At 42.4% G+C, this 16,255-nt stretch overlaps 1 protein-coding gene across 2 annotated transcripts in view; it reads right to left on the bottom strand.

Annotated features, from left to right (window-relative positions):
- The window catches only part of NEDD9 (neural precursor cell expressed, developmentally down-regulated 9), a 95,605-nt gene that overhangs the window by 26,852 nt on the left and 52,498 nt on the right, over positions 1 to 16,255 (bottom strand). The window contains exon 1 of one of the 2 annotated variants that reach the window (XM_084511659.1): positions 10,450 to 10,572. The exons of the other annotated variant lie outside the window; for it this stretch is intronic. Within the exon in view, the coding sequence (XP_084367785.1) occupies positions 10,450 to 10,461 (12 nt within the window). The 5' untranslated portion in view covers positions 10,462 to 10,572. Of the gene's footprint in view, positions 1 to 10,449; positions 10,573 to 16,255 lie in introns of those variants that run through there. 2 annotated transcript variants of the gene reach the window in all.

Raw genomic sequence — 16,255 nt, 5'->3', positions numbered from 1 at the left:
ATCTGTGGAGTTTATGCAAAAATAGAACCAGGGAAATCACTTCTGTTCTTATCTGAAGAAGGGTGGGATTCCTCTCTATTATTGGACAAATTGTTTCTTAAAAGCCCAAATGGCTTCTTTTCTAAGTTTTGATAGCTTAGGAAAAGGAAGAGAGCAGCAAAGGAAGGAAAGGTAGGGAAGACACCCCAAAGAAGTGCCTGTGCACAAACCAGAAGCTTCATCTTGGTTGGATTGCTTTTAACTCTCCATCACAGAATACTTTCGTAAATATTCTCCTGTCTCCTTGTGGTTTTCATTATCTCTTGTTTCTGCTTTAGGTTTAAGATGAATCACTGCTGCTCCACAGTAAGCTTAAACATTTATGTACTCTTGTATGGTTGCAGTAGGCCTAATAGTAATGATTTGCCTTTGAGAATGAAGAACTGATCTGAAAATCCAGTACGTTTTATTCTGACAGAAAAAGTTTGACAATAAGCACTAGGCAAGGGTGATGTTCATGCTCTACTACACCTTCTGACAGAAGAGCTACAGTGAAAGAGTCATTGGATGTGTTAAATTGGTGCTTTTTAGCTCCCATCTCCCTTTCTACTTCTCCCTGTCACTGCCCCTGAAATAAAGAATCTACTGTGCTGCATTGGCAAAGAGAGAATCTATTGAGGCACAGTAGGTTACAGTTGTAGCTACAATAAGCAACTTTTCACAATGGCTATTTAATACAAGTTGTCTAAGGTGACAGGCTAAGACATTCAGCCTTGGAAAATGTCTGTTGCTGTCCTCCTCTAATGTGGAAGAAGGCAGTGACTTGCATGGGTTATGGACTGCAAAATGGTCCCTTAGTGCTTGGTGGTAGCAGCCTGTGTGTGTGCAGACCCATAGTAGCTGGGTGCCAGCAGCAAGCTGTGTGCAGGTACTTAACCTTTTATCTTAAGTCAATAGCTCCACAGCGGAAGCAGGAAATGCTACCACAACATATATGAAACAGCTTGCTGCACCACCAGGGCAGTGCTGTTACCGCAGCTTCAGCAGGACAAGCAGAGGGACTTTGAGAAGCCCTTAGCACCCAGTTCAGACTGGTGGTTTGTCCACTGGCTCTGGGAAACATAGGCAAAAGCCATAGTTAACCTTCTTTAGGCTCTCCTTTGCTTTCTTCCACAAAAAAAAAAAAAACAAAAAACAAACAAACAAAAAAAAACCCTCTGTTTTAGAGAAGACGCTTTTCTGGTTAAATGTTACTAGCCAAAATAATTGCAAGTCCTGCCATCTGGAAAAAAAAAAGGCAGTTTTCCATGCACATATTTGGAAGGTTGACTTTACAGCTAATGAGAGAGCAAGCTACGAGGTGACAGCCTGCGCAGAGCCCTAACAAGAACAGATCTTCTGCCCTGAGTATCCTCAGTCTGGTCCTGTGTATCTCTGGAACACAGGCTGCCAGTCATGCTGAAGCGTGCCAAGCTGTCTGGAAGTTGTGATGTGGAAAATCTTGGGTCTGCAGAGAGGAAAGGCAAGTGTCTAATTTCAGTGTTCCACTGAGCTGTCCCAGCTCTCGTCTGGCCTGAGAGGCCTAAATTGAGGAGTTTGCTCTGAGCTGCTTATGGTAGTGAGACCAGTTATGCAGTAAGTAAGGCTGATAAGTCCATATGTACCCTCCTTACTGGTTCATGCTGGGGTAAGCCACAAGAGGGCATGATACCTGTCATGCTCTGGATATATTCACAGTCGGCTTTTACAGGCACGATATTCCACCCAGGAGGGGTGGCAGGCAATCAGCTAGCAGATCAGCTAGGGCTCAGGCACTTCACACTCCTGCTTGCTGATGTGGCCCATCAGTTCTTCCACAACTGGGATTCAGGCATGAAGTGAACACATGAGAGACCACATGCTCTCAGCTCTGAGGACATTTTTGTTTCACCACAGCTATCCCTTTTTAAGCATATAAGAGAGACTCATGTATCCAGACTTTTTGCAGGCAGTCAGCAAAGTATTTTACGAAACTGAGGCAGCGCAGTGAACCTGCAATTTGGGAAGGAATCCAAGTGCATGAATCCTAAAGAAGATAATATAAGAGCAGCTGCTTAGTGATGAAAGGGAGATGGGGGTAAGGAAAAATGTGAAAATTAAGATTATTAGCAGACGAGATCCTTCATTGTTCTTCACTGAGTGCATCTGCTTTTTGCTGTGCCTGACATTTCACACTGGGCAAGTGAGTTGAAAACACAGTTCCCTTGCTCAGAATCTATTAAGAGCAATAAAATGATAATTCTATATTGCACAGCAAGCTATGCTTTTGCCTCTTCTGGTTGTGTTTCTTTTGCTTTTTTTTTTTTTTTCTTGTTTGGCTGTTCATTTGGTTTTAGTTAGAGGGGATGTGAGGTCTCAGGGGGCTGCCCTGCTTTCCTGGGCATTACACAGATCATCACAGAAATATAATTTTAGATCAGACATTGCATAAGGTGTTGATTTATCAACTCTTATCTTTGATGTAGAGATGGGTGGTTGTACCATTAATGCCTTTTGCATCACATTAGACCTCTGAGGTGCTTGGTTAGCATGCAGAAGAGGCTGCTCCCTCCCACACATAGTAAACTCCTGCTTGAGCTCTTGATGCTGGGACTGAACAGGCCATAGCTGGGCTAGAAAAGGGCCTGGCTGAGGCAATGCACTTTAGCTCAGTGTTGGGGGACACCCATGAGATTAATGCACTATGCTGGTATGTTGTCAGACCACACAGCCTGGTTTGGAGCTATCAGACAAGGCAGATATGTTTAGAGACAGCACAATTAACAGCGAGGCAGAGCAACAATCCCCTGATCACATATCCTGATCTTATTCCACCGCCCCCTGAGTTTCTAAAGTGTTGAAATCTTTTCTTTGCTCTTTCTGGGAACACAAACCACATCCCCTAACTTCTTACTTTCAAGACCCATTGATATTTTGGGAAATTCCACCACACCTAACTCACAGAGTTTTCTGTACGTATTTTACCCTCGTAACCAGTTTCCTTTCCCCCCACCCAAGGAAGGGTGTGATCTAGCTCCATGACTTTTAAAGGCCTTTTCAAATCTGTCTGAGGACTGTGTGCCTCCTGTGATATCAACAGGAAAAAAAAAAAAAAAAAAAAAAGGAAAAAATAAAGTGTGCAAACAATAGCACTAGAGTAAATATTATCTCACTGTGATTAAACCGCAGTACCTCAAAATCAAAGAGCATGTGGAAAACCTAACCTCTTTCCCTGAGGCAAGCAATTAAAACTTAATGAAAGGAGATTGGATGATGAATGTGTAAAAATTGAAGGAGCAGAAGGAAAAAAAAAAAAAAAAAAGGAAGGATGGAAAGAAAGAATCCAGAAACTTGTGTTTTGAGTTCTCAGTTTTCCATTTTCTGGCATTAGCGAGCAGCCTTCTTCCAGAGAAATTTTCCTTAAAAGAACCTCTTGCTCCCAAATTTAACCCTTCCATATGCAACTCTTTGGGGATACAATCACAGCTTGACTGTCAAGAAACCATAGCTGTGTAGGCATAAGACTTCGGTATTGTCACAGACCTTTGTGTGATGTCTTCAGCTTTGGAAAGTATGACTAATTGATTTTAACATTTAAAACTTAGCTGAACTGGGATGTGCTTTTTTTCTCCCAGCTCTTTCCAAAAACTCTTCACAGAGGGGAAAGCCATCCTTTCCCATAACTTCATCACCCACCTGAGTTACTAAACAGCAGCCACAACTTGTGATGATGCCCCAAGAGTTCAGGTTACTGGGGGAAAACAAGCCTGGGAACTTGTGTCCCCAGGCACCCTCCTGCAGCCTGGCAGGGGGACAAGAAGCCGCAGCTGCCTGGAGATCACACGCCTGCAGGGTAGGCAGGCCTGGCTGTCAGATGAGGCTTGGCAGGTCCCATCAGGGTCTTCTCCAGACCACTGGGCACTCACCAGAAGTCAGCAGAAAGTCACCAAAGTACCAGCACAGCTCATTTTTTGGCAAGCTGACATTTTCTAGGGAAGCATTCTCATGGAGATGCAAGAAGGGAGTGTGTTTTAGCCGGCTGTCATTACCATGCTTGTTCTCAAATTGAAATAAAACTTTAACTGTATTCTCGATTGCATGAGAGACTGGTTTGTGGAGCTTAAGGGCTGTAAATGAAGTAAACCAAGATAAGACAGAGAGAGAAAAAAAAAAGAAGATATCTGCTTGTAAACTAGGCTCTTCTGTAACAGCCTTCTGTAACAGTAAAAGATGATTTATTACCCTAAGCTTTTTATCTGGATGTAAAGTCCTTAGGAGAAAGGTATTCATGAACATACCTACTGTAAACTGCATGTCAAACAAACAGTGTACACTTCCAGATGGATTTTATATATATAACATATATATATTATATAATATATATATATATGTTTCAAAGACAATCACAGAATCTTCAGTCTGTGCTTCCCTCCCTCCTGACCTCAACTAAGCAAAATATTCACTGGAGGAATTGAGATAAAGTCCTAGGATGGGACAGCATTTTCTGAGATTTGTTGTGACCAAATGATTCACATTATTGCTCCTGCTAAATTTTTCAACCTTGCTGTGAGTGAGGCCTGTTTAAGAAAGGACCTCTGATGTGCTGACTGCATTTCTATAGAGTAAACCCCTTCTTATTACTCTTCCTTTCTCAGGCAGCCTAATTCACTTGGACTGTGAATGAAGCACCCTTGAAATAAACACAGAAACATAAAGGCAGGAATAGGCTTCATCCCTACAAAGGAAAAAAAAAAAAAAAAAGAAAAAAAAGTTTTTGTCATGCTAAGCACTTGGGTTTCTCAGACTGCATACTATAGCTTTAGCAGTCCTGTTTCTTGTCAAACACAAACTATGTCCAAATCCGCTATGGAAAAATGAACTCCTTAAAATTAAGACAGTTTCCACTACTGTAACGTCTAGACCAACAGGCAAATGAAAAAGGTCACTTGCCAAGAGTAGCCTGTGATAGACAGGTAGCAAAACTCAAGGGCTGTACTCTTTATTGCTGTAAAGAGACAAAGCTTCACTGATACTGAGAGCTGCAGCCATTTACAGGCAGCAAGGAGTACCTTTAAATGCAGATTTACTTAGCAGTAGCCTGACTTACAAATATTTATGGCATGTATTCAGCAACATTTTTAGCAGTACAGACCCAGAGGACTGTCTGATTAATCCTACTGCAGACCAACTATAAAGCATATTTTGGCAGTTGGAGTACTGTTGTTGATGAACGTCCACTGCTTTCATGAGTGTTCAGAGAGCATGTATTACATAAAGAAGTGTCTTGAAAAGTGACTTCCAAATTTATGATTCCAAACACCGCTGAATGTAGGCTTTTAGAGGTATATGCTCTCTCAAAAAGTTCAGCAATTTCTCTTCATCAAGGGCAGGCAGAAGTAGGAACACTCAAAGACGCAGGTTCTCCAGCTTTGTCACAGCTAAAGCGGACACCTGTGTATACTGATCTTTGTGCTCCAGACTTTAGGGACAAAAACATGCTTACCTCCTATTGGTATCAATAGGACTTACACACCTAAGTGTTTGGGATATGCTAATCTAAATAAATTAGGCAAAACAAAAGTGACTTTTGCTACCTCAAGTTGTTGTGTACTGAAGTCCTCCCATGGCTTCTCCCATCTTTGGTAATGGCATTGAGACACGGAGGGAACTCTGTGTTTCAATTGTTTCTCCTAGTCTTTGCATGTAGAGAGACACCAGGCTGTTTGCTATTTCCAGACACTAAAGATTCCAGATTCCTCTTTGCCTGCACTCCTGTGCAAGAGCAGGACTGTAGGCTTGCTTCTCTCAGAGCACTGCCATGAGTACATGTCCTTTGCAAGACGATGAATATAAGATTATTGTTTCTTACTGTGTTTAAAGTTGGCCAAAGAAGCCAACCAGGGACACCCCTTCCAGTAGTGGAGCAGGGAGGTTGTGAGTGACTCAGAATTTCCTCCTCTCAACTTTTACTTGGGTCACTAGTCAAGCCTGACCCTACTGCAATGACTCTAGTATTTGTAATGTTGTAGAGCAACAGGTACTAGGCAATTCAATCACAAACTCCTGAGACACCACACGTAGGAGTTCAATGTTCAGCGATAAGTTATCAGTGCAAGTATAATCTTTTCTAACCCTGACTGTTGCCATGCTTGAGATTGAGATTCCAAAGGTGATTCCATACAGTGTTACAAACTGATCCCAGAGTTAATGCTGAATTCGCAATAACACTTCATATGACTTCTCCAAACGCTAGCCTGTGTCCTGCAGAGTGGTGATCATTGGCTTAGAAGGGCTGCAAAACTTTTTTCCTGTGCTTGAAGTTTTTCCTTTGCAGAAAATGTTTCCATGAAGCCTTACTATTAGGCAGCTCTACTCTCTAATCTGGTAAGGCCCCCTCTGATCATCTCATTAGATAGTACGGCATTGTTTTAGACAACTAGCTCTTGATGAACAACCTTACAGCTACATTACTAATGAGCAGCTGTTAGCATGAAAACACAGAAGTTTAGAGAACATGCAAAAAACTGTATGCTGTTAGCTGTAACACTTTGTCCTGGCTCCTCCCTCTGAAATAAGTTCTGTAACATCTAAGACCCGGCACCTCCACCTGCAAAATGAGACTAACAGTACCTTGCTATCTTAGGACGTCTCTGGGAGGCTAAACAAATTCTGTCACAAGTTTCTCAGATACCTGGATGTACTGAGGCAAATACTGCCATTAGGTGTATAAATACAAACTTGAGACTTAGAAGCTGTATGTAAGTCTACCGGAGGGCAGGGGCAGCATGCAGAGGCCAGAGTGGGGAAGAGCAGAAATCTGAGAACTATGGTGGCTCTCCAAGTTTTGTGAAGGAGCCAGTCCTGCTGCTACTTCTCACTAGTGCTGCTGCTGATAAATGCCATTAGGCCTGATCCTGCCATCTCCCTCCATATGCGTACAGAGGAGAGAAAAATCATGAAACTTTTACTCTAAACTCATGACCATAACAGAGACAGCACAAACTTGTATAGTTTTCATTTTGTTGGTTTGTTGCTCTAATATGTTTCTCTAATATGACCTTCTCCAAGGTTTTACAGCTCCTACTTACTTCTAGGTTTGATTGTCACACTGTGATGGCTGAGATTAAAGAAAAAAAAAAGAGGAAAACAAAGAGTGTGAGGAATAAACAAGACAAAGAGGATTGGTTAGTAAAGTACAGGCAGTTCTTTTCCCTTTACATGGCCTAATGCTTGAAGTCTTTCATTGCCAGGGTTACAAGCAGCTTTTCACAAGCATTTCTGGTTGGGAATATAGTATTTCTTCCCAGCGACACTATTTTGTTTGTCTTGGCACGCAGGCATTGTAATCAAGTGTATATATTACAGCACTGTGCCTTAGCACCAATGGCAGGCATTTCAAACCCTATTTACTTAGGTTTCTTCCTTGCCCAACATATTATCTAAAAATAGATAATCAAGACCTCATACTTTACATCTACGTCATTCCTTTTGGCTTAAGTGAGGTAAGGAATGTACTTCTTTTTCTCTTCTCTTTCATCAACTGTATGAATCTTTTAGTAAACAGCTAAGTCCCCTTTCTCCTTCCCCCTCTTTTTTGTCTTGCTTGTGAACAGCCAACAACACAAAAGCCTTGTTATGACAATACCCTGCTTCTTTTGCTTGTGTCACACTTGCAGTGCCAGAGATAGGGCACTGGAATTACTGGCCAGAGATAACCTCTCCCACCCATGTTCTTTTCTGTTCACGGTAACCCACAGATATTTCTGTTCCGACATACTGCATTTCAGACGTAACTGCTTCATCCTTGGAGTCACAATCAGTCTGTGTTTGGTTCCAGAAAGAGTGGATTCCACCTTCTGATTTCAAGAGTACTGGAATAGCATCCTTCGAGAACTTGAGGGGATACAATTTTGTGGAACATGGGGATTTAGCACAAAAAGATGCTGTTGCCATCAAATGAGGAAGAACTGGGGCATTACCATAATACAACTGCACCCTACAGGAATTAGTTTCTGAAAGTAGCTTTCAGACAATTCAGACTAAGAAATACTAGCAACCAGCACAGATGTATTTGTTATGCTCAGTGCTTCCTATCTTCCCATGGCTCAACTAAAATAACTTTTGTATTCTCCAGTATTTAACTTGTACATGAACGGTAGAAGAATACCTGACCTGAGGTCAAATCTGTCCTTGGTTTACAGTCACATCTTCACCGAATTTCACACAGTAAATAAAATATAGAAATATACAGACATCTAAGGTTAAGTTCTAAAATTGCTGAAATCCACATGAATTTCCTCCCTGGCATTCGGGGGACTTGGGTATTAGAAGAATGTTTGAAGAGTGGAATGAAGAATAAAAGAAACTTGGGTGAAAGAACAAAGAGAGGGAGTAAGTTTTCAAAATGCTTATGAGTAAAAAAAAGGGAGAAGATAACAGACTGAGTAGCAGAAATTAACTCTAGACCAGAAACAACCTTGGGTTTAGTCACACTGAAAGTGAAGTCAGGAGTGATGAAGAGATGTACTTGGGGTCTCCCACACAAGTCAGTTCCTGTTCCGTTAACACCCTAAGTAGTAATATGGACCTCAATCACTTCAGTAGATGAAGCCTTATCTGATAGACTATCACAACAAAAGTAAAGAGTGACAACCCCCAAAATAACACCACCGGGATAATACCATGAGCAAAGAAGCAGACCCAACTCTGCACCTGGAAGCTATGCCACCTCTGAAGAGCTGTCACATTCCCAGGCAGAACATAAGTATGCTCTGTTTCTTTATTTTCTGTAAACAATAAAAAGCACAGGACTTTTGTGTTTCCCTATACAAAAAGAAAGAAAGAAAATATCTGAGACTGAATAAGCAGGTAATTTCTTTGTATGTTAATCCAGGGATATGAAGTATACCTAAGGATGTTTGTCCTAGTTAAACAGTGCAAGTAACTACTTCACATTACCTAAAGAAAGCAAACATCGTAGCCTGACAAGAAGATTTCTGAGGTCAAAACCCCTCTTTAAAAAAAAAAAAAAAAAAAAAAAACTTTTTAAAAGGCTTGCTCTTTCTTTGTCTAGCATGCTCCGTCTAGAATTACGTAATCACCTCCTCAAACCAAAGTGTTCATTCCAACCAAACCGGGGGCACAGGAAGCATTATGGAACAGGGCGGACTTCCCCCTTTTCAACTACCTTATTAATTTCTATTCTTGCAGTGCCACTGGGTTACATAGGAAGTGTGATCGTAAAGCACAGGAAGGATGGATGGTTACAAGAAAAGTCAGGGAGTTGTCATAACCATGCAGGACCATTATTTTGCTACTGGGATAAAAGTGCTGCTTAGTTGTGGACAACTGGAAAGCATTTCAGGAGGTCTAACAATGACACTGTGCTCTTTTACTCCCAATTGCCTGATATTTCCTGAGGAGAGGCACAGCTTTCCTAAGCAGGTACAAAGTCCGCCTGAACTGGTCTGAAGGGGGAGTGGAAAGGAGCATGAGAGGAATTTGACCTCAGACTTTAAAGCAGTTATTTGAGAGACAATAATAATTGAAGAAAAAAAAAAAAAAAGCCACCAGATGCAGATCAAAGTTTCCAAAGTCACAGGGTATCTTGGTCAGTCTGTATCTCAAACAAGCTCCCTTTCCTGGTTACTCTTACTGCCACGAGATAAACTGACAACAGCTTTGAAAATGAAGTCTAAACTTTCCCAAGTTTGGGTATGAGAGATCTTCAAACCCTGGGCTGAGCTCAGACATCGGAAAGGCATAAGAATGAGTGTAGACTTGCCTAGACATCCCTCAGACGTCTCACATTAAGCTTTATCCACCGCTGCAGGATGTGGGCTCCTTTACACTGAACTCTGCCCATCTTCGGTCCAAAGTCTCCAAGCACGTACCATGCATGACATTTCTAAATCACCTCCCCGTTGCACTGATGCTGCAGCCACTTTTGGCAGAGAAGGTAAAGTTTTTCCTTCCCTCCCCCCCCCCTTTTTTTTTTCCTAATCGCACAACATTACAGTATGTCGGTATGCTAATCTACAGCCCCATGAGTGAAGCTGTGCCTTGCCCAGACATTTTATAGCAGGATCAAGTGGAATTAAGTGGAGTAATATTAATACAAAAGCCTGCAAATTTGTGTCTCCCGAATAAAACTCTAATAAAGGGTCTTGAAGGTCCAAGTCCTTCTTTTTATTTAATGGGGAAGAGCAGGGAGGGCTGCCTATCTTTGCAAATGTAGTTGCTTTTTTATTATTATTATTATTTTAAATATAAAGTTGTTTTTTATTATTATTATTGTTTTGGATAAGGAAAATGTTTGGCTGTTTTTTTTGTTGTTGTTTTTTTTTTTGACAGCACATCCCCTTCACCCCCCCCAAAAATGCGACTCCCCAAAGCTCCAACCCCGCTAACCCGAGCCCGAGCAGCGGGCACTGGGGTTCCCCGGCAACTCACCTTGTACTTCATGGCTGCGGAGGGGCGGCCAGGCAGGGCTCAGTGCCGCATCGCCGCCATCCCCATCCCCATCATCATCATCCTCGGCGCCGCCGTCGCGTCTCCCCGCCGCGCCGCCAGCCCCGCCGCCAGGCTCCCACGCTCATTTGCATAGCGCCCCTCCCATTGGCCGCCCGCTCATGCGGAGGCCACGCCCCGCCCGCCCCTTCCCTTCCCGCCGCCTTTCTCCTCCCCCTCCTGCCGTCGCGCGGCGGGGCTGAGGGCGGGGCGGCTGCCATTAGGGCTGGGGGTGGGTGGGGGTGCTTGGCTTGAGGGCAGGGACCGTCAGGGCGAATAAACACGCAGCGGCCTCTCCACGCTCCCTACGTCGTGTCCCTTCATCAGCCATGATTACTGTAATGCCCATAATAGAAATCTTTGTGGGGGGGGGGGGGCGTACACCAGCTTGCTGAGATAAAAGGGAAATAAAGTCTCTGCTTTTTGCCCAAGTTGGCCCTTACCCAGCATTTCTAGGTCACAGATGGACTCAAGACTATTTCTAGTGGCCTAAGGAAAAACAGCAAAGAATACACTTGTACTACCAGTCTGCAAACATAGCTTCATTTCACAGTACAGTGATAGTCTTAAATTCTCATGTGGCTTGTCCTCTAAGAGAGAGATCCTATTGCTGAAATAGCTTCATAGCCTCTAAAGAATGCAATACTTTTATCTGTAATCTCCCCCATTCCCTAGTTCTAGGCTAAAATAAGTGTTGGTACTGTACATATTTACCAAATGAGTGCAGAAATGTATATTTTTTTCAGTACTCTGCCTTGCCTGCACATGCCCTGGTAGTTCATGGCGTAGGAGTCCTTGCCAATACAAAAGATAGCTCAGTCAGTGAGAAAAGAAACCTTCTGCTTCTGCAGTGTAGAACGTGACTCTGCAACTGTGCTCCCTATTCAGTGCCATAGAGCACTCATGGGGATTTTTTTCTGTTATTTTTTTTCTTTTTGTTTTCTTCTCACCCCGTTTTTCCAAGAAGATACTCAAAGTAGGTACTATTTTATAGTGCTGAGTTTTGGACAACACTGTTCTGAGTGTACCATCAAAATAAATTTGAGTAGCTTCGAAAGAATACAGCTCATTTGTATGCTGTATCCTTAAGACACTTTATTTAAGGAAAGAATTGTTTCAGTGATTATGCATGACCAGCTTACTGTTAGGAAACTGCAAATCTCCTTGGTGTGTTTCTACAAGTAGGGAGTTCGACCTTTGATATTTATTTATTTATTTATTTAGTGCATGTTTTTGCCTTTCATACTGCAGGGATAAAAATTTCTCCTATGGTATGTTTCCCAAGGACAGAGGATGCAACGGCCAAGGTGTGGTGCTGGACTAACAACCAAATCCTGTTCCCTGAATGAACCCTGTACAATCTCTTGATGCAAAAGCCTCCATTTCTGGCACCATTATCATGAAGATTAATGCATTAGAGATTGTAAAACTACATTAATAAGGACCAGATAACTATCAGAGACAAAAATAAGAAAAGCAGAATCATACTTCTGACTCCACCTATGTATAAATGTAGAGTGTGTCTGTTTTCCAGTCATCCCACCAGTACTTATATTTTTCATGTAAAAGGTGTTTTTCCTTTTTCAGAGGGCTTTACAATCAAAAAATTATGGAAAACAAAAAATTATGAAGCCTAAGCGCATTTGAGAAGCTGTGCCTCTTGCTTTTGTTTTAGCTTGCATTGCCTCTGATGCATTTAAAATGTCCCTGACTGAGTTTCATCTGAGGTAACAGATGTTTTAATGTGAAATTCTAGACGGGTTATTGCCTAGTATGTATTGCCATTTATCCCTCTCCATAACTCATGCTAAAAATCTTTAATTAAACACCACCAGAATGAAATTTTTGACATCAAACCCCAAAGCTTATCAGTGTTGATAGCTGTATGTTACAATTGTAAGGAAACAGATACAAGAATCAGTATTTTACAGGGAGTAAAACAGATTGCCATCTTGCACCACCTCCTCAATAAAGTCCCACTGCTCATTTGATTCATTCACCCGCCTACCCCCTCTCACCTGCTCTATTTACAATCTTAGCTTTTCTGTGCAGTTTGGAGGGGGAGGGGGAGGTTAATTTCCTGAAGGGTGAAATACTCCTGCTTAGTGTGACACCTCTAACAGAACTAGCAGTGTGGCGGAGCTCCCCAGTCTATCATGAATATCAGGCATTAGGTATACCTTGAAAGATATTTGTAAATACAATACTTTAACCTTGACACGGTACCATAAGAAGTGACAGTTGTGAAAAGCACATATTTGTGCACAAGCAGTTTGCTTTTCTCAATGACCTTGTAAAGGGCGATGTCTTTACTATGTAATACCGTATTTCACATTTAGTCTTGTGAAGTTTTAAATTGGTTGCCTTGGATAATCAGCTAAATTATACAATGGAACACGCTGTTGAGGAAGCCAAGGTCTGGCTTCACTGATGTCTGTGTTGTAGAGGCAACTTGAGATGTTCTGGCAGGATTTATAATGACAGGGCCCTATTGAAGTCCTCAGGAGGGTAATTCATGTAATGTGTCTTTTTGCTTCACAGCCCAGCAATGACTTGAATCACTGTCTCATATTTTATGCTGCTGCAGTTCTAGTGAAGTAGCAAGTGGATTCTGACTTCACCTTGTGCCTGCATTGATGCCCTTTGTTTTTTTGCTTTTGCTGAGGACAAATTAATATTACTCTCTGCTTATTTGCGCAACCCAGTGCCCTTCTCCTGCTCTTACACATCACTCTGGTGAGCTTATTGCTTGCTTTATCTCTCACTGTGCCACTGGCTGGTGCCCTCCCTGTGCTCTCCTGATTACCAGCCAGTGCTCTGAGGTATTTAGGGGCCAGCAGCAGGTGAGATAGTCCTGCCACCAAAGGGGGACTTGCTAGCCAGGCTCCGCAGCTTATCCACCGCAACCCTCAGTGTGCACCATGAAACAAAGCCATCAGTCAGGCTGGGAGGGAAACAGCCATGGAAGCAAATCAGCCAGCTATCGCCCTGTGACAACTGATAGGATACAAGCACAAGACAGATACCCTACTCTGAAAGGTTACTGAAACAGAAACCCCTTGTTCTGCTTTCCCCATGACACAACCTGGGAAAAGAGAGGCACAGCAGAGTGTCTCCTTCACACTTGAGAGATCCTTTTCAGGAGGAGTCTGTGAGCTTGGTGTTTTAGAAGCACTGAAAGACTTTTTTTTTTTTTTTTTTTTTTTTTTTTTTTTCCCCACACAAATCCCTGGCTATCCTTTGGATAACATTGTGCAACATCTGCATCACTTCTTGCTGTGATACTTGGCCAGGGGATTGGGATTAAAATTAGTTTAGTTATAGTGCCACTGCACTTTAAGAGCAAAGGAGGGTACTGCTGATCAACCTCCATCCTGCCACCTACATAATGCTATGCAGACTGGTTCAGCTGATATTCAGTGGCCAGAATTTCTTCACTATAGAATGGTTTTGTACACAGTGTGGTGGAATTTCACAGAATGGTGGAATTTGCTTGCTTGGAGAAATCTATGAAAAGAAGATGAAATGCTGCTGTCTCCTGAAAAGAGCATGAACAAAAATTCACCACTGACGTGGGCTGGCTCTTATGTCTGTCTGGACAGAAAGGCCCTCTCTCCCACCTCACTAGGAGATAACGAGAAAAAGATTTCATTCTCACCCAAAGAAGGGAATATTTTTCATTTCATTAAATCAAAACAAAATCTGCTCCATTTTTCTTCGACCAGTGCAGGAAATCTTTTCAAGCTAGGAGTTTATTCCATGTGACAGTAACAGAAGTCTGAAATGCTAGTCAGGATAGTGGTCCAGGGTGGATATCCACCCTATCCAGGGTGGATAGTCATCCCTGTCATGGTCAGGTTTAAATGGAAAGGTCAAGTTGTGAAAGAAAAATTGTTAATTGAAATATCTTTTAAAATTTGACTATCCTTTGCTGTTCTACCTAAGATGCCTGTGGCTAAAGCCACAGAGAATGTTCACTTGCCTTGGTCAAGAATACTACATTTCCTTTAGCATGTATGAACTAATCTTACAGGCATCCCACATCCTTTCCTAAGAAAGCACAAAGGCAGTTTCTCATTCTCAAGAAGGGCATTTTACGCAGCTTTACACAGTTTCTTCAGGAATCACCCATTTAACTTTCCAAGTCAACCATCAAAGTCCTGTTTAGTGGCCCTCTTAAGGGGTAAATGTAGGAGTAAATAAAAGGAGTAAATGTAGCTCCCTCTGTCCTCTCTGTTTTGCTTCAAATGCCAGCCAGAAAGAAACATATTGGTGTCCTCCCACCTAAAAAGTTTTGAAAGTGAATCCAGACTTTGTTAGGTTGGGAAATCATGGAAAGCAATTGCAGTTTAGTTATTCTGGCACTGGGATCTCTCTGAGCAACCAGCCTGATCCAGTGATTAAAAACTGCAAAATCTGTTCAGATTTAAATAAAGGATGAAAATAAATACCACTACAATTTCCACTTGTTATTCAAAGCAGGCAGTCAGGTTCTCAGGAGGAAATGAGCATGGGAAAGGGAAACAGTATTAAAAGAGCATGAGGGACCCATCTCACCACGGGAAAAGGAAATGAGAGAACATCAAATGAGAACAAAGTGAATTTCTCTCTGGTCCAAGGCTGAGTACTGACTGCAGATGATGATGCAGAAGAAGCAGCTGCCCTGGTGGAGCAGAGCATCTGGGTCAGCCAAGGGTACTTCTCATCCTGGGCAGCATGGGCAGGACTTTGTCAATTGCAGTTGCACTGACACCTGTAGTGCAGGCAGCCAAGGCAAGCCAGAGACCTGGGCACCTGGATATCATGTGTGTGCTGGGTAGGAGAGACAGCAGAAGCTGGTGTTGTTGCAGGCAATTTCTGGCCTTTGAAATAGCTGCAGCACTGGGGCAGACTGGGTCCCCAGTGCTTGCCTGCCCACGAGCTGATGGTGGTGAGACGGCAAGAGTAATTTATGGTATGTGAGGAAGGCTGGAGACAGAAAAGAAGACCAGGATGCAGCATGCACTGGCCTATTCCTTCCAGAGATACTGTAAAAGGGTTATTCATTTCCCAAACAAATAAAACAGTCTAACAGTCATGATGGTAGAATACATTCCTTTATTTTCTGCTCTGGCACCAAATGTTTTTAATACATGGGTTAAAAAATACAGGCTTGCTTCCAGACATGTGGTGTGCATGCCATTTGACCTGCTGATGCCAAAAGAGTTTTTGTTTTGTTTAGTTTTTCTTAAGAAAAGATGAGAAATAGCACTGCAAAAGGCTTCTTTCTAGTTTACAGATGTGTGGATGAAATATGATAGATATACAGGGAGGTTGCTCAAGAGAAAAGATATGCTTAGGCATCATAGCTAGTTTAAGATGAAAGGAATCCAGAACTGGAACTAGAATTGCCTCAGATGAGAAGCTTCCCTGTAGCTTAGGCATGTTAAGCTTTTCGTGCAGTGAATTTTTGGTCAAAGCCAAGCAGCCCACCACAGCACTGTTATCCCACTTTGGAATCAGGCTCTTTGAATACGTGTGTTTGGCATAGCGGATTTGTAAGGATGAAGGATGACTCAAATAGCACACAGCTCACCCAAGAAAGAGGGTCTCTTCTGTGGACTGTGGCAAGTTCCACCTGCAAAGGAGCCCTTCACGAAGGAAGGGGCGTGAGCATGGACAATTAAACAGGAAACAGGTCTGGAATAAAGAGGTTCACTTTCCTGTGTCAAAAGTGCCACACTAGTATTTAATATCTAGGAAGGTGAGA

This window comes from Aythya ferina (assembly GCF_964211825.1).
Source record: "Aythya ferina genome assembly, chromosome: 2".
NCBI classification, from domain to species: Eukaryota; Metazoa; Chordata; class Aves; order Anseriformes; family Anatidae; genus Aythya; species Aythya ferina.
Note: the sequence above shows the minus strand (reverse complement) of the source record. Positions and strands in the feature narration are given on the sequence as shown.